This window comes from Chionomys nivalis, chromosome 2, assembly GCF_950005125.1.
Source record: "Chionomys nivalis chromosome 2, mChiNiv1.1, whole genome shotgun sequence".
NCBI lineage: Eukaryota > Metazoa > Chordata > Mammalia > Rodentia > Cricetidae > Chionomys > Chionomys nivalis.
Genome location: NC_080087.1, coordinates 109051403 through 109072088, shown reverse-complemented (window position 1 = coordinate 109072088; position 20686 = coordinate 109051403). Strand labels below are relative to the sequence as shown.

General features: G+C 47.6%; 1 protein-coding gene across 2 annotated transcripts in view; it reads left to right on the top strand.

Moving 5' to 3' along the window:
- Inpp5d (inositol polyphosphate-5-phosphatase D) overlaps positions 1 to 20686 on the top strand; it is a 117587-nt gene that overhangs the window by 85080 nt on the left and 11821 nt on the right. For both annotated transcript variants that reach the window (XM_057762560.1, XM_057762559.1), the window contains exons 10-20: positions 3028 to 3134; positions 5563 to 5665; positions 7272 to 7468; positions 7820 to 7937; positions 8899 to 8995; positions 9505 to 9643; positions 11046 to 11154; positions 11314 to 11402; positions 14167 to 14248; positions 17177 to 17266; positions 19429 to 19542. In XM_057762560.1, coding sequence (XP_057618543.1) covers positions 3028 to 3134; positions 5563 to 5665; positions 7272 to 7468; positions 7820 to 7937; positions 8899 to 8995; positions 9505 to 9643; positions 11046 to 11154; positions 11314 to 11402; positions 14167 to 14248; positions 17177 to 17266; positions 19429 to 19542 — 1245 coding nt within the window. The remainder of the gene's footprint in view (positions 1 to 3027; positions 3135 to 5562; positions 5666 to 7271; positions 7469 to 7819; positions 7938 to 8898; positions 8996 to 9504; positions 9644 to 11045; positions 11155 to 11313; positions 11403 to 14166; positions 14249 to 17176; positions 17267 to 19428; positions 19543 to 20686) is intronic.

The window sequence follows — 20686 nt, the reverse complement described above, 5'->3', positions numbered from 1 at the left end:
CGCCGGTGCCTCTGCCGCCCGGACTTGCCTGCGTGCTGGTGCCTCCGCCGCCCGGGCCTGCCTGCGCGCCGGTGCTTCCGCCGCCTAGGCCTGCCTGCTGGTGCCTCCGCCACCCGGAACTGTCTGTGCGCCGGTGCTTCCGCCGCCTAGGCCTGCCTGCTGGGCCTGACTGTCGGTGCCTCCGCCACCCAGGCCTGCCTGCACGCCGGTGCCTCTGCCGCCCGGACTTGCCTGCGTGCTGGTGCCTCCGCCGCCCGGGCCTGCCTGCGCGCCGGTGCTTCCGCTGCCTAGGCCTGCCTGCCGGGCCTGACTGACGGTGTCTCCGCCACCCGGGCCTGCCTGCGCGCCGGTGCTTCCGCTGCCTAGGCCTGCCTGCCGGGCCTGACTGACGGTGTCTCCGCCACCCGGGCCTGCCTGCACGCCGGTGCCTCTGCCGCCCGGACTTGCCTGCGTGCTGGTGCCTCCGCTGCCCGGGCCTGCCTCCGAAATTATGTTTGATAAGGAATCAGGGGGTACAAGGTTGTCTGTGTGAACAACAGCAAAACCTAAACCTTCACTTCTGTGGTAGAAAGCTAATGTGTAATAGGAAATCTTTCCCGTGTTCTGCATGTGTGTATGGAGAGTGTGTGTGTGTGGTGTGTGTGGTGTGCCTGAGTGGACATGAGCTGTGACTGTGGAGCTCAGAGGACAACTTCCAGGAGTCAGTTTTGTTCTCTTCGTCATTTCTGGTCATTTCCGCCACCTGTACATTCTCCTGGCTGGCCGGCTCAGGAGTTTCTAGGTAATTCTGTCTCCACCCCTGTGGGAACACAGCATGCTACTAAATCTAGATTTTTATTAAAGTTCTGAAGATTAGAATTCAGGTCGCTGAGACAAATGATTTTACATTTTACTCACTGAGCCATCTCCTGACCCCAGAAAACATTTTTCAAATGAAACCTCAGGAAACTGGAAGCAAGCAGAAGATTTTGATTGTTTGTTTTGTTTTTCCTGACAGGGTTTCTCTATAGCTTTGGAGCCTGTCCTGGAACTAGGTCTTGTTGCTCAGGCTGGCCTCGAACTCACAGAGATCTGCTTGCCTTTGCCTCCCGAGTGCTGGGATTAAAGGCATATACCACCACCACCCGGCCTGCTTGCGCTCGCGCTCTCTCTCTCTCTCTCTCTCTCTCTCTCTCTCTCTCTCTCTCTCTCTCTTTCATCCCTGGAGAGTTGGCTCGGGTTTAAGAGTACTTGTGCTTGCAGAGGGCCTAGCTTCTATTCCCAGAACCCACATGGTGGCTAACAACCATTATCTATCTGTAATTCCAGTCAACCTGGAGGAATCTAATGTCCCCTTCTGACCTCCAAGGGTACTGCATGTATGTGGTTCACAGACACATGCAGGCAAAACAACATGCACATAATATTTAAAAAAAAAAAAATTAGGGACTGGAGAGATGGCTTGGAGGTTAAGAGCATTGACTGCTCTTCCAGAGGTCCTGAGTTCAGTTCCCAGCAATCATATGGTGGCTCACAGCCATCTGTAATTTGATCAGGTTCCCTCTTCTGGCATGCAGACAGACTACTGTATACATAATAAATAAGTAAAATTTTAAAAAATTAAAATAAAAAAGGAACAAGAAACATGGGATAAATTTCAAAAGAGTTCATTGGGAATTGTTCACTGAAATTAGTTGCCTTCAGGGGGCAGGACATTGGAGGGAAGTATGGAGGAAGGGCCCTATTAACTAAAGGGAGCCTTGTGGAATGATTTCTTTTTTATTTTTCTTTCTTTTTTGTTTTTTGAGATAGGGTTTCTCTGTGTAGCCTTGGCTATCCTGGAACTCGCTCTATAGGCCAGGCTGGCCTCAAATTCAGAGATCCATCAGTCTCTGCCTCCCAAATGCTGAGATTAAAGGCATGTATCACCACCGCCCTGCTCACTTTTAGCTTTTGTTGTTGTTGTTGTTGTTGTTTTTTGGTTTTTCGAGACAGGGTTTCTCTGTGGTTTTGGAGCCTGTCCTGGAACTAGCTCTTGTAGACCAAGCTGGTCTCGAACTCACAGAGATCCGCCTGCCTCTGCCTCCCGAGTACTGGGATTAAAGGCGTGTGCCACCGCCCGGCTCACTTTTAGTTTTATCTTTATTATTTTCCGTTGTGAGTATGTGTCTGTGTATGTGAGTGCAGGTGCCCCCAAGAGAGCAGAGGAGTCACATCCCTCTGGAACTGGAGTTACAGGTGGTTATGAGTTGCCTGATGTGGATGCTAGGAATTGAACTCAGGTCCTCTGAAAGAATAGTTCATGCTCTTACCTGCTGAGCATAGTACCCAGCCTTTCAACTTTTGATAAAAATGAAAACTAAGCTGGGTGGTGGTAGTGCATGCGTTTAATCCCAGCACTCAGGAGGCAGAGGTAGACAGGTCTCTGTGAGTTAGAGCTACAGCACGAATTCCAAGACAGGCTCCAAAGCAACACAGAGAAACCATCTCAAAAAAAAAAAAAAAAAAAAAAAAAAAGAAGCTACAAATTTGGAGGGTTTTTTTGTTTTTGTTTTTTGTTTTGTTTTTCAAGACAGGGTTTTTTTTTTTTTTTTTGTAACTTTGGAGTCTATCCTGGAGCTAGCTCTTGTAGACCAGGCTGCCTTCGAACTCACAGAGATCCGCCTGCCTCTGCCTCCCTAGTGTTGGGATTAAAGGCGTGTGCCACCACCGCCAAGCTTTGTTTTATTTTGTTTTGTTCTGTTTTGGTTTTGGAAACTACAATTTTTATGTGAGTTTTTCACAAATTAAGCAAGACAGAAGGGAGGAGGGAAGCAGAGTGGCATGGAAAGAGGAGATCACAGGATGGGTGGGTGGAGTTGCATGGTCTGTGTAGTGAAGCCACTTCTAGATGGTTCTCGGTACCCCGCTTCTCAAAAGTGAGCCCCTGGGGCTTAGCCCAGGAATGTAAGGGTCAGCTTGAGGGTTGGGCGCCTAGAATGACGTGGACATTGGGCACAGTGGTTGAAAGAACAGATGATAACTCTCTGAACTTCTGGTTTTCTGAAGTTCTGCAGCTCATCAAGTCCCAGAAGTTTCTGAACAAGCTGGTGATTTTGGTGGAGACAGAGAAGGAGAAAATCCTGAGGAAGGAATATGTTTTTGCTGACTCTAAAGTAAGTGACAATAAACATCTACTGTAGGACGAGAAGGGACATGTGTCTTGAGGGCTGGGATGTGTCAGGGGGTTGCAGTCATAAGCTCCCTGGGTTGTAAAACAGCTTTTTCACACCTGGGAAGCTGAGCTTAGGTGGTCAGGACCTGGGCCGGCTGCGATTTGCCGAGTTCTGGTTCCTCTGCCCCAGGATTGTGAGTGCTGTCTCCCAGCGGAGAGAAGGCGTCCCTTGCTTTGTGCCTGGTGCTGAGCTGGCCAGGAGGCTTCTGTTACCAGTGTCTCTTGGCTAGATTTGGGACCCCTTTGGGTCAGCTTTGGTTTGAAATCTGAGTGCTGACTAGTGCTTCCTTGTGAAAACTTCTGTTTTAAAACTGCCCCGCCCCATGGAAGTAAGATGGCTCCGCCGTCACTGGCTGACAGAGGAAGAGGCACTGTGGGCCACAAGGAAAACCCCTGGATTTTCATCCCAGCCAGATGTGGGTTCCCTGCCCCTTGATTGCTCACTACAGAAATCACCTCAAGTGGTCTGAATCCCTCCTAGAGGCCTTGCTGACCGTGCTCGTCAGTACCATTTATTTGAGGCAGTGAAAATGGATGACAGAGTACATAGGGTGTGTATCCTGGCGTGTGTGGCTGCCCCTGCATGTCAGATACTGGAGACAAGCTAATGGAGCGGGGTGGGTGTCAGGGGCTCCCAGTACAGTCTGACAGAGGTAATACCCACCAAGTCCCCTAGGTGTCTACTTTGTCCTGTCCTGGGAGTGATCATGAGGGTATAACCCCAGGCATGCGCTGACAGGGACAATGGTGACCCAGTCCAGATTGATGATGAGAAAAGCAATATGAGGTCACACAACTGGACAGTGTTCTGGGCTTCTGGAGCATAGGTCCAAAACTAGCTATTTCTACCCTGTTGCTGCCCGATCAAAAGGGTTGAGACACCGACTCTTGAGCCATCCCCAGCTAAAGGAAGGTTTCAATAAAGAAGCCATTGTTGCCGGGCGGTGGTGGCGCACACCTTTAATCCCGCTGAGGCAGGCGGATCTCTGAGAGTTCGAGGCCAGCCTGGTCTACAAAGGGAGTTCCAGGACAGGCTCCAAAGCTACAGAGAAACCCTGTCTCGGAAAAAACAAAACAAAACAAAACAAAAAAGCCATTGTTATGTCCTGATGAGCTGGTGTTTTTGGAGTGGGCAGTTGTGAGCCTTGCAGCGATGAGGCTGAATCATATAAAATTGCTGGCTTTGTAACCAGGGGCACTGGCCTTTCATATTGCACTACTGGGAATTTCGTGTGCCTTCATCTCAAACCTGCTGCCCTCTTGCCAACAGCCCTCTTCACTAGGAGAGGGACAAATTGGCGTCGTGCCCCGCTGTGAACACAGGGACAAATAAGCGTAAAAGATTAGGGAGGCTCTTTTCTCAATGCATTCTTTTGCCTTTGCTTAGTTTCGTTAAATTTTCTTTTAAAGAAGATTGGGTTTACGTATTTGGAGGTGGGGCTCGCACATGCCACAGCGCATGTGTGGAGGTCAGAGGACAGCTGGCGGGATCCAGTCCTGTTTTTCTACCGTGTGAATTCCAAGGGTTGAACTCAGCTCCACAGCAAACGCCTTCACCCACTGAGCCATTGCATTGGCCCTAGTTTCTTTAAATTTTCCATCATTGAATAAGTAATTCAATCTCATTGGTTTAAAAAAAAAAAAGAATAGCTTATACAAATAATCAAAAGTTTAAACAAAAACCACGCTCACTGTTAACTCTGAACTATCCCCTTCCAGGTGTCTTTAGGGTTTTTTTTTTTCTCCGTTTTTATGTTCTGGTTTGTTTTGGGCTTTTTGAGACAGGATTTTACAATGTAGCCGTGTCTAGCCTGATGCTCACAATGTGGCACAGGCTGACCTTGAACTCATGGCAGTCTTCTAACTTCAACCTTCCGTGTATTGGGGTTAAAGGCATGAATTCCCATGCCCCACATGTGTTTTTTTTTTTTAAGATGGAAGTGTCGTGGTAGCACTCAGACCATGGCCACGTCTCTGTGGCTCAAGTACTTCTGTACCGTAATTGTAAAACTCCATGGAGTTCTAGCTTAGGGATGGTGCACAATATAGTTATTTGTGGGTCCTCTACCTATGGACACACTACAGTGCCCTGATGTGGTTGGATCTTGGTGTAGCTCCTAAATTTTGGCTTCAAATCACAAGGAATGGCGGTGGAATGGCTGGGTCCAAGAAGCCACATGCTCATGACTTCAAACACTGCTCTCCAGATGGCTGCTCTTGTCATTTATAGTGATATAGATCTCCGTCTGTGATGTGAGATATATATAATATAAAACACCCCTCAGTATGTTTAAGCTGGCACATCCGTTGAAGGCCACTGTGCAGGGAGGTGGAGGTCCTTCTCAGTGTGTCTTCCCTTCCTCCTGCAGAAGAGAGAAGGCTTCTGCCAACTCCTGCAGCAGATGAAGAACAAGCATTCGGAGCAGCCAGAGCCCGACATGATCACCATCTTCATTGGCACTTGGAACATGGGTGGGTCCCTTTGCCCCCCGCCCTCCTACCAGTTTTGCTTGGATCCACCTTCCTGCCTCAGCATCGGCAAATGGCACAAGGGGACACCTCCATCTCTTGCTCAGAGTCCTGGTCTCTATCCCATCTGTACAACCCTTTTTCTAAAGAGTTCTACCTTTGTCCAATGATGGTGAATAAGAAAAATGGGCTTTAGGTCTCATGCACCCCAAGAGCAGTCACAGTAGATTACTCTATAGCTTGACAAAGGGCCTCAGGTCTTGAAGAAAAAAGTCTCACCCTGGGAGGGTATGAGGTATTATGTAGGGAGGAGTTGAGGGGAGATAGAGATCAGTGGGTGGATGGATGGATAGATGGATAAATGGTCCTAAGTTTAAATTCCATATAAATAATGTATGTTTTTAGCATAGGTGTGTGGATAGAAGTATTATATATATATATATATATATATATATATATATATATATATATATATATTATATGTAGAAAATATGTGGTAAATATATGGTAACATTTCATATGATAAATATATAAGTAAAATATTTAAATAGTTATTTAGTAGAAGTACTCAGCTAGAAATAAAAGCTAAGGAACAATATGTGTGTGTGTGTGGTTAAATATATATATACCATATATTTATATATAGAGAACCATATATTATTATACTAAATATATGCATTATACTAATTGTCAATTATAATGGATAATGTTTTAGTATAAATATTGAACTAGAAATAAGTAGTCAGAAGATGTCCAGTTAAATCTTACTCTCAGACAGACAACTATTGCATGGGGAATACTTATTCTAAATCACCCCTCTATCAGAAATTCAAATTTCACAGGTATCTTAGTCTCCTGTTAACTCCTAGGCTCTCACGCGCAGGGGATCATGCCTGTGACACAAGGATGGGAAGGTCTCCCTGTGTGGTCACTGACAGCCCTGGGGAGCAGAGTTTGGCAGTGACTGTTATTCGAGTCCTGGCTTCCTGTCTCTCTGCTGGCCAAGAGACATACACCTCTTTGGAGTGTGGGGAGAAAGAACAGCTACTCATCCTTAGGGCATCTCCAGAAGTAGATCTCCCGTCGTTCCTTGAAAGAGCTGCTCCCACCCATTTTTCCAAATGGAAGCCGAGGATCGTGGCATGCACTTCCTGTTCCCCTGTTGAGCACCTCTTTATCTCAGTTCTTAGCCGAATGTCACTTCCTTCCAGGAAGCCTTTGGTGTTCCTGGCAGTGGCATAGAAATCTCCATCCTGAACACATAACTCTAATTGGAACTTTAAACTCCTGTGTGACAGAGCCACATCTCATGTGTTTCTGCTGCCCTAGAGCCTAGGACATGTTTGCCAACCTGTTCATTTAGATCAGGGCTCCACAGAGGATTTCCCAGAGTTCCCATTCTTGGAAATGTGATATTATCTTTGCAACAAGATCTCACTGAACTTTGACCATTGCTGATATGTAAGGTGATATCGGCACAGAGCTCTTCATCTAGGGCATTGCCTGAGTGATTTTTGTAATGATATGATCCCCCCCCATTTTGAATCCCCCTGATGCCCTTGACCTGACCTGCCTTTAACTCACTTGGTGTTGGGTTTTGCTGTTGAAGGTAACGCACCCCCTCCCAAGAAGATCACGTCCTGGTTTCTCTCCAAGGGACAGGGAAAGACACGGGACGACTCTGCTGATTATATTCCCCATGATATCTACGTGATTGGCACCCAGGAGGACCCTCTTGGAGAGAAGGAGTGGCTGGAGATACTCAGGCACTCCCTGCAAGAAGTCACCAGCATGACATTTAAAACAGTGAGCAGCTGTCCCCGGCCAGGGAGGGGAAGACAATATGCTTTTCCTAGCACCAAAGATGCATAGGAAGGAGCTCAGTGGTTCCCCCATTTTCAGAGCTAAAGATATGCATCCAGGGGCCATCCTTAAAAGTTGATAGGGTCCCGAGCCCTCCCTCCACCTTCCCCACTCCTGTGTAGAAGGATAATATTTACCTCTTGGAAGTATCTTCAGCCCCAGGTCTCATCTGTGGGGCGCTGTGTCTCATTCTTAAGCTAGGGATTACAAGACAGGGTGTCTTGAGCTGGGGTGAATCCCTTTGGGATGCTCAGGGTTCCAACACTACACATCGTCACCCACCACCACCACCAGGTCGCCATCCACACACTCTGGAACATTCGCATAGTGGTGCTTGCCAAGCCAGAGCATGAGAATCGGATCAGCCACATCTGCACGGACAATGTGAAGACAGGCATCGCCAACACCCTAGGTGAGCCTAGAGGGGAGTCCCATTCCTGTGCATGCTGCGTCTCTTCCTTCTCTTGGCAGTGTCCCCAGATTAAACCCTGAGAGTCCTGCCCTGGGATCCCTTAGTCTTTTTAGCAAATCCAGATGGTTTCCCCTGTAAAAACTCATCCAGGGTCTCTACCAGCTCTAGTGAGCTGGTTAAAATGTGCATTCGGATTTAGTAAGTCTCAGGTGGTTTCCAGAGTGCCATTGGTCCTAGATTCTGACACTCCCTTCAGAACCCAGTGGTAGATACTTGCTTAGTATATGCAAGGTCCTGGGTTGGGTCCCCAGCACCAAAAGAAAATTAAGCAGGTAATCTCCCACCCGCCAAAATATAGATGCTGTTTTGGTTGGTGGTGGGCCCCCGTCTACCAACTCTTTGCTTGCTCGGGTTTGCCAAGCACATAATTTTAAGCCCTAGAATCTCCGATTCAGGCCTCTTCAGTGGACTCCCTGGGGCTACTGTGCTGGCCTCAGGAACATACTTTAAGAATTACTAATGTAAAATAAATTAAAACATCAGCAGCAAGGTGTGTGTGTGAGCTAGAGGGGGTGTGTAAAGGTTTTCTGATCCCACTCGAGACCCTGGTGGACAGGCAGTCTACTCATCTGGGGGGCACCTCTCCAAATCCCAAGCTGCTTTGGTCCTCCCTGTCCTGTATCTGCTCAGTACAAGTGACACCCAACATCCCATACTCAGATATGGAAGACAGCAGCCTCCTCCCTCCTTCCTCTTTTCTATATAGAAAATCACGAAGCTGGTACCATTTGCCCATCACTGGCATGTCCTGCCCCTTGTGACCTGTCTTCTTTCCTCTCTTTCCTCAGCCTGCTTCCCTTACTCTTTGTTAACAGTGTTAGTGCCCTTTACCTCAGCTTCTGACCCCTCGACCAGCCTGCCTGGCTAACATTCTGCTTCTTCTCTTTCTTCCCTCCCTCAGGAAACAAGGGAGCTGTGGGGGTGTCCTTCATGTTCAATGGAACCTCCTTAGGATTTGTTAACAGCCACTTAACTTCTGGAAGTGAAAAAAAACTCAGGTAACGACACTGGTCCCTTCCATATGGCCTGAGCCCTCTGCACACCCGGATGACTTGCTCAGCCTTAGCCTCAGACCTGGGCCTCTGTTGTTTAAACAAAGACAACTGTATCCTAGTATAGACCTAGGTATATGTAACTCTTATCTAGAAGACAGAAAAGATACTTACGTCATTAACCCAATAGGCCCCTTAAACCTGGTCATTTCTAAAGCAAATCACCCCTCGTCAGCATCCTATACCTTGAAGTTTGTTCGGTTTCAAGTAACCCTGTCATGACCGTAACCATCTAGTACATTTACTGATCCTATTTCCTGATGGGTAGCTTCCTGCTTGGGACCTAGACTCTGTGATCCCAGTGGGATCTCCCAGGTGCGCTCAGGTGCCCACTAAGACAGAACTAGAGTGTAAGTCCCCATTTCCCACCTGCCACCCCTGACCTCCAGTCATGGCAGAGTGATGACAGTGCCCCATGGGAGATGTGCGAGATGGCCCTTGTTTCCCTGCATTAGGCGGAATCAGAACTATATGAACATCCTGCGGTTCCTGGCCCTGGGAGACAAGAAGCTGAGTCCATTTAACATCACTCACCGGTTCACCCACCTCTTCTGGCTTGGGGATCTCAACTACCGCGTAGAGCTGCCCACCTGGGTAAGGAGAACCCGCCTTGGGTGGAACTGTAGAGCCGCCCAGGAGTCTGCTCCAGACGAAAGAGCAGAGAGACACAGGAACACTCAGAAACAGGCTAAGGAGCAGCTCCTCTCTGGGACTCCATACAGCTCCTGTCTTGAAACTTTTGTCTTTCTTTACAGTTCCTTCCTGGCTATGTCTACTTTGCCCCCGGATTTCAGGGGCCACCCCTCATCACTGCCAATGTCACTCCTGCCAGTCAGCCAGCCAGCGGCAGTTGGGCTTGGTCAGGAAGCACAGGCATCTTGTAGGGGGGCAGCTCACTTATTTCAACAAATTATGGGGATCATTGGTGGATCTAAAGCATTGTTTGCCTTCCTACAGAAAGGGGACCAATCCATGTGACCACAGGATGAATCTAGAACCCACACAGTTGTTTTTCATGCTCATAGGAGTTGAAGCGGGGGACAGCGTGGAGTGGAACAATGAGTGTCCTTCTGTCTAGAAGTCGGGGTTAGCAGCCTGTTTCCCTCCCACTGAGGGACTTGAATGCATTCCCACACTCTAGTCCTGTGAGGGACAAAGGGGACACAGCAGGAGCTAACTCTGTTTTACAGTCAAGTACACAGAGAGGCTAGGGAAACTGCTGAGAGCAAAATGCACATCATTTATAGTTGTGGTTGAACCTCTGGTGTCCCTTTATCCCAAGCATTTCTCCATGTGACCCCATGTCCCTGAGTCATCTCTGGGCTTTCAGCTACCATCACAGCTCTGTAGACTGTGAGCGTCTGCAGCCAGCTCAGCATACCTTCCTCACTAGAGGTCCCCAGGTGATTCCTTCCTGGAATGAACAGGCAGGTAGGAACGTGGGAAGAGTTTACATCCGAATCCTCCTGGGGAAGGGTTGCCATATCTCCACCCTTACCTGGGCAGGAACCTGGTTCAAAGTTACAAAGAAGTAGGCAGCAGGGAGGACTGCTAGGCACCAAGGCCGGCACACCCCATCCCCATCCCCAGTGTGCTAGACACCAAAGCCAGCAACCCCCTACCCCACAGGGTGGCACCAATCTTTCTTGAGTAGGTCTCCAAGATGGTGATGCTCAGAGCCAGGAATTCCTGGGTCACTTATGGATTTACAACTGGATATCCTTGTTCTCGCAGAAAGAGCCAGAGAAAGCAAAGGAAATATGCTACCTGTCTCATGAAGTATTACTAACAGTGGTGTGTTTAAAAGCCAGTTCACAAAAACAACAAATCTCACATGCAGATTTGGGCCAGCCTGGAGCTAGTTGCGGTGATGTCACAGCCCTTCCAGGCTTTCCTTATCCTTACAGCAACCCAGACTGCTGGGGCCCAGGCCTTGGTATGGTCAGGGAGAAGTCTGGTGAGGAATGGGGTCTGACTTGGCATATCCTCCTTCTAGGAAGCAGAAACCATCATCCAGAAGATTAAACAGCAGCAGTATTCAGATCTGCTGGCCCATGACCAACTGCTCCTGGAGAGGAAGGAACAGAAGGTCTTTTTGCACTTTGGTGAGTGTACACTGCCTCTCTGTCTGTCTGTCGTACTCTTTCCCGCCATCTTCTCTCTGCCTGAATATCCTAACCAAGGGAAGAGCTACATCTGCAGAGGAGGGAAGCTGGGTTGGAGGCATCAGGGAAGCCAAACTGAGGGACCTATGTCTGTTTCAGAGGAGGAGGAGATCACCTTCGCCCCCACCTACCGATTCGAAAGACTGACCCGGGACAAGTACGCCTACACGAAACAGAAAGCCACAGGGGTGAGTCCTCCTAGAAGCAACTCCCCTGCCCTGTCCCACTTCCTTTGCCCACCCTACCATTCCATGGCAGTTCCTAGAAAGTGGGAAGCATCCTCCATCACCAGGCAACAACAAAAACAAAAATTAGAATACACATGCGGGGGCTGGGGATGTAAGTCAGTCGGAAGAGTGCTTGCCTAGGTGCACAAAGCCCTGGATTCCATCTCTGGCCTCAAACCAGGCTAGGACCCTGCATCTCTAACCCCACCTCTCAGGAGATGGATCAGGAGTTCAAGGTCATTCTTGACTACACAGTGAGTTTGAGGCCAGTCTGGGCTTCATGAGACTGTCTTCAAAACCAAAATTTTTACATGGAAAAAGTGCCACCAACTTGCACACACAAAAAGCTGAGCTAATAATGGCCCCAGTCTAGGATGCTGAGAGAATTTTAAAGCATTGGTTCTTAACTGTACAGAAAAGCTAGTTTTAAAGATTTACTTTTTTTTATTTTATATGTGGGTCTTTTTGCCTGTGTGTGTGAACCACATGCATGCAAGGCCCACAGAAGCCAGAAGGTGGTGTCAGATCCCTTGGAACGGGACTTAAAGAATAGTTGTAAAATGCCGTGTAGGCACTGGGAACCAAACCCAGAGCCTTCCGCAAGATCAACCAGAGCTCTTAACCACTGAGCATTGACTGCAGCCCTGTAAAGCTGATTTAAAAAGACCAAAACAAACAAAGCCCTCCACCCAAATTCTATTAGCCAAGATTGAACAGGTTCCAGCACATCTTAGTGTGATGGCTCGTGCTTGAAATCCCAATACCTGAGAAGCTTAGGTGGGAGAATTATGGGTTCAAGGCCAGCCTGGACTACACGGCTAGACTCCAAAACAACACCAGCATAACTTGTTTCTTTGCTACAGGGCTAATCAGAGCCTATAAGAGCTTCTGAACATTATAGTTCTCCATAGGTAAAACTAAATTGATCACAGAATAACTACTAATATATTAACAAGGCCACTCCTGGGCTGGAGAGATGGCTCAGTGGTTAAGAGCATTGCCTGCTCTTCCAAAGGTCCTGAGTTCAATTCCCGGCAACCACATGGTGGCTCACAACCATCTGTAATGAGGTCTGGTGCCCTCTTCTGGCCTACATACAGACAGAATATTGGATACATAATAAATAAATATTTAAAAAAAAAAAAAAAAACAAGGCCACTCCTATTGAGAGGAGTTTGGGGAAAGATGTAATAACATACTCCTGTATTCAAAGAATTTCTGGATGGGTGAGGAACTCTCCTAGGTGAAGAAAGGTCAGAACCAAATGAACATTGGCCCCAGGCTATTTATAGGAAGAGAGAGAAGACAAGCTTGCCACAGAATACCCCAATACACATGATGTCATGAGGAGTGGGCAGAGAAGGAGACGACCATTGGTCAGGAAGGATGGGGTGCCTTCTTAAAGATGCCACCTGAGGTGTCTGGAAGGGCAGCGGGAGTTTGGACTGGAAGGTTTCAAGGGAGGGGTGGTGACATATTTCAAGCTCAAGGAGCCAGTAGAGAGAACCCAGCCAAGCAGCAAGTTCTGGATGTCAGTCCCTTTTCTGGGGTCCAACCCAAGGCCATCAACCTAGACAAGTCCAGGAATAAGCAGTACGAGATGATGGGCACTGAGAGTTGCTTCGGCTAAGGGTGCAGAGAGAAGGCTCAGAAAACCCTGTGTGAATGAGATCCTGATACTGCCTGGTCCCAGGGGCAAAAGACGGTGAAATGGAAGGGGAACATGGAGTGGACTGCTGGAAGGGTCCAGGTGCAAGGCGAATTAACCTCACTCACAGCAAGACGCCAGGACATCTGAAAGTATAGTGCCCAAAGGAGAGTTTAAAGAGTTGAAGAGTTTAACACTTGAGTGAAATAACAGACTCAGAAGTGCAGATTTCTCTCCTTTACAGAATTTAGGTTTAAATATATATTCTAATTTCTACTTATAATCATAAAAACACTTTTGTATTATTTGCATATAACACACACATGTAATATATATGCCATCAGAGCAGAAAGGGGGCTATGTGGGGGAAAGAAGGGAACCAGAAGAGATGGGGAGGAAGAACAAGAGAGGTACTGAGGGATGAAAATGGGCAAAGTACGATGGTGCATATTTGAAGATGCCATGATGAAACCCATTGTTATATAAACTACCCTAAGAGGAAACACTCAAGAAATAGTGTAAAGGGCTGAGATGCTCAGTCATTAAGAGTACTGGATGAGGGCTGGAGAGATGGCTCAGTGGTTAAGAGCATTGCCTGCTCTTCAAAAGGTCCTGAGTTCAATTCCCAGCAACCACATGGTGGCTCACAACCATCTGTAAAGAGGTCTGGCGCCCTCTTCTGGCCTTCAGGCATACACACAGATAGAGTATTGTATACATAATAAATAAATATTAAAAAAAAAAGTACTGGATGATCTTGCAGAGGACCCAGGTTCAGTTCCCAGCACCTACATGACTGCTCACCACTGACTATAACTCCAGCTCCAGGAACAACACCCTTTTCTGACCTCTATGGACACTGCACACATGTGGGCACATACATATATGCAGACAAAACACTCAAGCACATAAAATAAACGGAGTGTATTTTAGATATTAAAGCTACCTGCAGGGAAAGAGCCAACAGCAGATGAACTCGAGGATGGCAGATCTCCCCAGTTAATACTGTGTGTTTTGTTTTTACTCATAACAATGGAAGTAAAACAATGGCTGTAAAACTGTGATGTTGCTCTGCAGATGAAATACAACCTGCCGTCCTGGTGCGACCGAGTCCTCTGGAAGTCTTACCCCCTGGTCCATGTGGTTTGTCAGTCCTATGGTGAGTGGATCACTGGGGGAATGTAGACTAGGGTTTGGGCTCTGAGACAGCGGCAAACCAGCGGGCTTCAGTTTGCTTGGAGCCCTAATCAGGGATCCGGATGGAGTTGGTGTATCCTTGGCCTCCCTGGGCTGCAATGCAATAAGTAGCCCTCCCAGAGAGGCATTAAAGCACTTTCAACAGCAGCTTTCTTTCTTTCAATTGAGAATTTCATCCAGTTGTGTGTGTTCTGATCAAATCCACCCCCACCTCCTCCACTCCAGTTCCTCCTATCCCTCATAGCATTGTACCCTCCCAATTTTATGGACTCTCTCTCTTTTTTAAAAAACCCACTCAGTCCACTTAGTGCTGTCTGTATGTGGGTGGGTAAAGCACCTACTGGAACATGGGTAGCCTTTTGGAGAACCAAATTCCTGAAGAAAATATCCTGTCTCTCCCTCAGTAGCCATCAATTGCCAGTGACTCCTCAGCTAGGGTGAGACTTCATGAGTCCCTCGCCCATCCAAGCTGGGATTTTGGGTGACTTGATCTTGTGTGGGTCTTGTACATGCAGCCATGGCTGTTTTGGTTTGCTCTCATATTTAACAAATGTTTCACTGCCTATGTCCACTCCCCGGGCTCTTACAATCTTTCCGCCCCCTTGTCGGCAATGATCCTCAGCCTTGGAAGGAGTAGGTGTGATATGTATGTCCCATTTAGAATGGAACACTCTGTAGTCTTTTGCTCTGCATATTGACTACTTGTGGGTCTCTGTGTTAATCGCCATCTACTGCAAAAAGAAGCTTCTCTGATGCGGGCTAAGAAATGTACTAATCTAGAGATATAAAGAGAATAACTTAAAGGACAACATAGTACTATGTTAATTTATAAGAATAATAGTAGCAGATTCTCCCTTAGAGCATGTGGCCCAGCCAGTCACAGGTTTTTGGCCCAGCTAACAGTAACAGACATGAGCTCTGTCTGGGGGTGGGGGCTTCAAATTCAAGCAGAAAGTGGTTGGTTACTCCCATGACGTTTATGCCACTATTGCACCAATGGGTATATCTTTCCAGGCCAGCTGTCACTGTGACTCACAGGATTCACAGATGGCTAAGACTGCTGAATAGGACCTTCTGGTACTATTATTTTTTAAAGAACCATACTGAGTTTGAGCCATATAAAGGTGATAATTTTGCAGGCATAAAGCAGGCAACCACCAGGGAGTCCCATGGTTCAGCCTAATACATATCACTCAATGTGTTCATGTGGATTTGGGGGGCCTAAGACTGTTTCACTATGGGGCTAGAGATATGGCTCAACAGTTAAGAGCACTTGTTGATCTTCCAGAAGACCTGAGTTTGGTTCCCAGCATACTTACTAAATGGCTCACAACTAACTATAACTCCAGCTCCAAGAGATACAATTCCCTCTTCTAGCATCCAGAGGCATCTGTACACACACACACACACACACACAAGTTCCTAGTCACTGGCACTCAACCCTCATCCCACAATGCACCACAAATAAACAATACACAAGCCAGAAACCCCTGATAGGCAGTTCATGACCCATACTTGTTCAGCTGAGCCCTCGTACCTACCCATCTTCAGAGTAAGGAAATAGGTTGGGGGAGTTTTGCCACCCTCTCTGGAGACCATTAAACTCTGATCCCACAAATGAAGTTGGTTCCTGTTCCCTTGATCTGTTCATGTCTACTGTCCCACTGGGGTAATTTAGCATATGCATTACAGCCCCCATTCCCACCCCCTTCTCTTGAGCTCTGTCTTCCAGAATACTTCATGTAGTACCTTTAGATATGTGGTCTCTTACACGCTCAGCTTACACTCTTACGTCTCTGACACTTCTATACTCATAGCTTCAGCCAAGGCACTATTCTGCCTTCAGAACCTGAAAATGGGACAGGAGCTATGTATAGCTCAGGGGTAGAGTATTTTCCTGCCATGCATGAGGTCCTGGCTTCAATCCCTAGTACTGCCCAAACCAGCGGGACAAAATAAACAAAGACAGAAAGTACCCATTTCTCATCCTTTACCCAGACTCCCTGAGTGGTTCCTGTTTGCACTCCCCCACCCATACCTGAGCTCTGCATTATACACTTTAACTTACTACACTGACTGCATATAACACAGAGTCAATCATACGGATATCTACGCCCCAATTCCTGCAGCCCTGAAGGTCCTCTCACTTTCTGTCTCAGAAGATCGGTCAGCTATCTCCATCAGCTGCCTCTACAGAGGGCCAAATAATGGTGGAGGCTCATAGAATTGCCACTGTCTCTTTTGACCCTAACCTTGGCCTTCAGACCTGCCCCATAGTGCAGGTTTTAGGAAAGGAGAAGGAGATGGGTCTGGAAGTGGCAGCTGGGGTTGAGGAGGGCATACATCCCACACCTTACCCAGTGTGTGATGGGCAAAGAGGAAAACCAACTCACATGTAAGGCTGTGTTGTCTTCCGTGGGAGGCTGAAGACATAATATTTTGCTAATATTCTGTTGAGTACCAGAGGACACAGTAGAAGGGTTTAAGAAGTTGGAGGTGGAGGAGGTCAAGAAGGGGCCATAGAAAAGAAAATGCATGTCTAGAATGTAAGGAGGACTGGGAGCCCGGGTTTTCTTCAAGCTCTAACATAATTAGAGTACCAGCAATCTATTCCTGCATAACAAATGCCCTGAATCCCAGCTCTACAAACACGGAATCTTTTGCTCACAATCCTCTGGGCTGGACTGAACTTAGACAGCTCATTTCCGCTGTTTGGTGGCAGCTGGCCGCACTGAGCTATTTAGTCAGAGCTGGGGTCGACTGGCTGTCAGTAAGGAGTCAGATAACTCCTGACAAGGTCCCGGTCTGTCCCTGCTTTGGGCTCGCCATCCACGCCTTGGCCAGAAGGCCTTCCCTATCCCTGCTTAGAAATACCGTCCCTCCTTTGCAGGCAGCACCAGTGACATCATGACAAGTGACCACAGCCCTGTCTTTGCCACATTTGAAGCAGGAGTCACATCGCAGTTTGTCTCCAAGAATGGTAAGCAGTGGGCAGCATTGGCTTTTCTTGTTTTCCTCACAGACAAAGGCCCTAGCGCATTTATTCTATGGTTGCAGCTACCATTGTCCACGTTAGAAATAGGCCCATCCTTCCCACAGGACCACAGTCTGCCTACCTGGTCTCTTCATGTCCAGGCCTCTTCACAATCTCAATCCAGAAAACCTACTTTTGAAACTCATTTTGGCGTAGTTAAAAGCGGGTGGTTGTAAATCGGTGTTTACCAAGGTATGGGTTACCTAACCCCAAAGAAGGTTCTGGGCTGGGGATACATGGGTGAATGTTTATTTATGGTATATATGCTTTAGTGTGTTTTAAATATGTCTCTTCTGGATAAGCAAGTACTTCAGTTTCCTCCGATCATGGCATATTTTATTTAATTACATCTAAGTTTAAAAACTGGCTCTAATGAAAGAAAATATTAAGCCAGCGTTAGTGTGGCTGCATAGTAGGTGGAGATGGTGGAAGCTGTGGAGGTGGGATGCAGATGAATGAGTCCCGGGAGACTGGCATAAACTGATGCTTAGGGATGCAGTTGTGTTTTCAAACTGCCCAGCCCAGCCCTGGTTGCCAGGCTACCCTTGTCCCAGGAGGGGCTATGGCCTCTTAACAAGTCCATCCAGCCCTGATCTTCAGTGATCAGGAAGCCATGTTGCCATCTCCTCTGCCCACTCTTGACTTCAGGGCAGCAGATAACTGATTTAAGGATCCTGAGGGTGAGGCACCAAATACAGCCAGAGGACAACTGTGTTCCTCTGTACCCTCTGTGCTGAGACACATAGACGAAGAGAAATCATTGTCTTCCTAGGATCCTTCTCCCTACCATTGGATCAAACATCTGTGGGTCCGATGTGACCCACCTTCTCCACCTATGTCTTCTCCCTGTCCTATCTCCTTCCTATATCTGGCCATCTTTGTTTCACCACCTTGCTAGCCTGTGGGCTCCACCTCCTCCCAACTCACACCCGTCTCCCCTTTCTCTGAGTTCTACAGAATTGGTGGAATAGTCACCTCTCCTCTGTCACTGGGTAAAGCATCTTCATTTTCAGGCTGGGTTTCCTTCTGCTGGGGCTTTCTAGCAGATGCTTGAAAATATTGGTCACCAGTGTGGAGCCTGGACGGAACATTTGCCTAAGCAGAGCCTGGCCAAGCTGCTGTGGGGTTTAGAAGAAAGGAAAGAAGGAACGTTGACAGATGTGGTAGAGGTTACTCTCAAGTGGCTTAGAACTTATGCGGGAAGACAGAACACTTGTTTAAAACCAGTTCAAAATCACTTATTGTGACACACACCTTTTGTCCCAGCACTTAAGAGCCGGAGGCAACAGGCTCAGAAGTTCATTGTCATTCTTAGCCACATGGTGAGTCTGAGACCAGTTTGGGATACATATAAGACTCTGTCTTACAAAACAATAACAGTGATAAAAACCAGTTGAGGTGTGTAAATTAACACAGTTATGAACATGTTAGCTGAAGCCAACAAGTCTAGAGCCCAGAGTAAAAGGACTGGACATAACTATGCCAATGGTGAGGGTAGATCTCCCTAGCTGTGGACTCAAAACAGCAGGTTTGAATGTTGAACCTAAATAGTTAAATAGCTATTTAAATAGCTGTATGAGCTCTCTGTCAGAACTAATGGGGACATCTGGGTGTGCTGGCTCATACCTTTAACCCTAGCAAATGAGAACTTGATGCAGGAGGATCACAAGTTTGCGGCCAGCCTTGGCTACGTAGTAAGTTCTAGCTAGCAAAAGAAAGGGAGGGAGGAAGGAAAGAAGGAAGGAAAAGAAAGAGAATTAATTAGTAGGTGAGATTGAGGGGTTGCCTTAGACCATACGGATTTGTTTGCAAAACTGGCGTTAAAACTTGGGTTCTTGCCGTCTTTACTCTTTCTGCTTGACACCCTACATGGCCAGCCTGCGACAGATTAGAGCGGCTGTGGCCATTAGGGATGCTGAGCTTGCATGGTGAGTCATGAAGCGTTAAGGAAAATCTCTCCTCCACCTGGACATTCCCCATCCTTGGGCCCTCAGAGGGAGCCCAGCATGGTGGGTGGACACAGAGAAAAGAAGCCCTGGAGAGAAGCTGGGAGGAGCCTCCATCTCCAGGAACAGAGTGCCGATAAATGCCTGGTCTCCCTACTCCAGGTCCTGGCACTGTGGACAGCCAAGGGCAGATCGAGTTCCTCGCGTGCTACGCCACACTGAAGACCAAATCCCAGACGAAGTTCTACTTGGAGTTCCACTCCAGCTGCTTAGAGAGTAAGTGGCTTTGTGAACCACCCTGAGGGTGATTCTTTCACACAAGTGCTTTCGATAATGATTGATTCCCTCATTCAGTTTCTTCTCTCTCTGTTGAAGATTCACGGACGGGCCTCAGTGGGTCCAGCGAAGTAGGCTATAGGTGGGTTTACCTAAGGAGTTATCTGGTGTCTGTGAGGCCCCTTCTCCACTCCTGTGGTCCATGCTTTCACTGCCTCAGCCCTGGAGATGGGGCAGCCACTAGTGTACTGTTCCCTCTGTTCCCTAGCTCCTCTATCACTATTCTCTAGGCAGACTCTTACCCACTTGAATTCCCACCAAGCTGGGCTCTTATATATACTCAGTTTTGTCCTGGGCAAAGCTCGAGAGCTCTGAAGATCAGACGGGGTCTTTAACAGTTGCTGCTGCCTTCCTGATGTAACCCTGGGCCCCCTCGCCCTTTCTATATTGTGGCACTTTCATTGTGGGGCTCACTGTAGCCAGAAGCAAGGTAGCATGGTTGCGTTTCAGGTGGTCATGTTGAGCACCCGGTGTGCTTACAAAGAATCTTTTCCACACAGCATCTCCAGGCATATTGCCTGAGACTCCCGTGCAAGAGAACTACACGCTTTCTAGTTCTCCCTGGGGTGGTCTCACGAGTAGTGGGGGAAGGGTATGCACCAATTCTACAAATAGGCATGGGCTCCTTGCTTCTAAAGCCCAGGAGCTGCCAGCCAGAATTCTGCCCCCTCATACCTTTCTGTGCCTTCCTGCTCCAATCCATCCCAGCCCTTCCCAGGGAAAATGCCACCTTCACCAGAACATCCCGAAGCCTCAGTTCAGCAGGCAGGGTCAAAACAGTTCCAACAGGGATGAGGGGTTTTGTGCGGGTGTTTTAAATAAACTTCTCGAGACATTTGCATAGATTTCTATGGAAACAGCATATTAGGAAGCTTAAATTAGAATTTCAAAAGGCTGCTATCTTGAGTGGCGTGGGATGAGCTGTCATGCTTCCCAGTCTTCTTGCCTGCAGTGTGATGACTTCTTTGTTGCCTGGTAAGCTGCAAAGAAGAGTCAAAAAGGAGGGGGAATCTCTCTGATTTTCCTAAAAATATAATTAGCTGTTGGCAAATGACCATCCCTTGAACAAAAACAGAATCCCCAA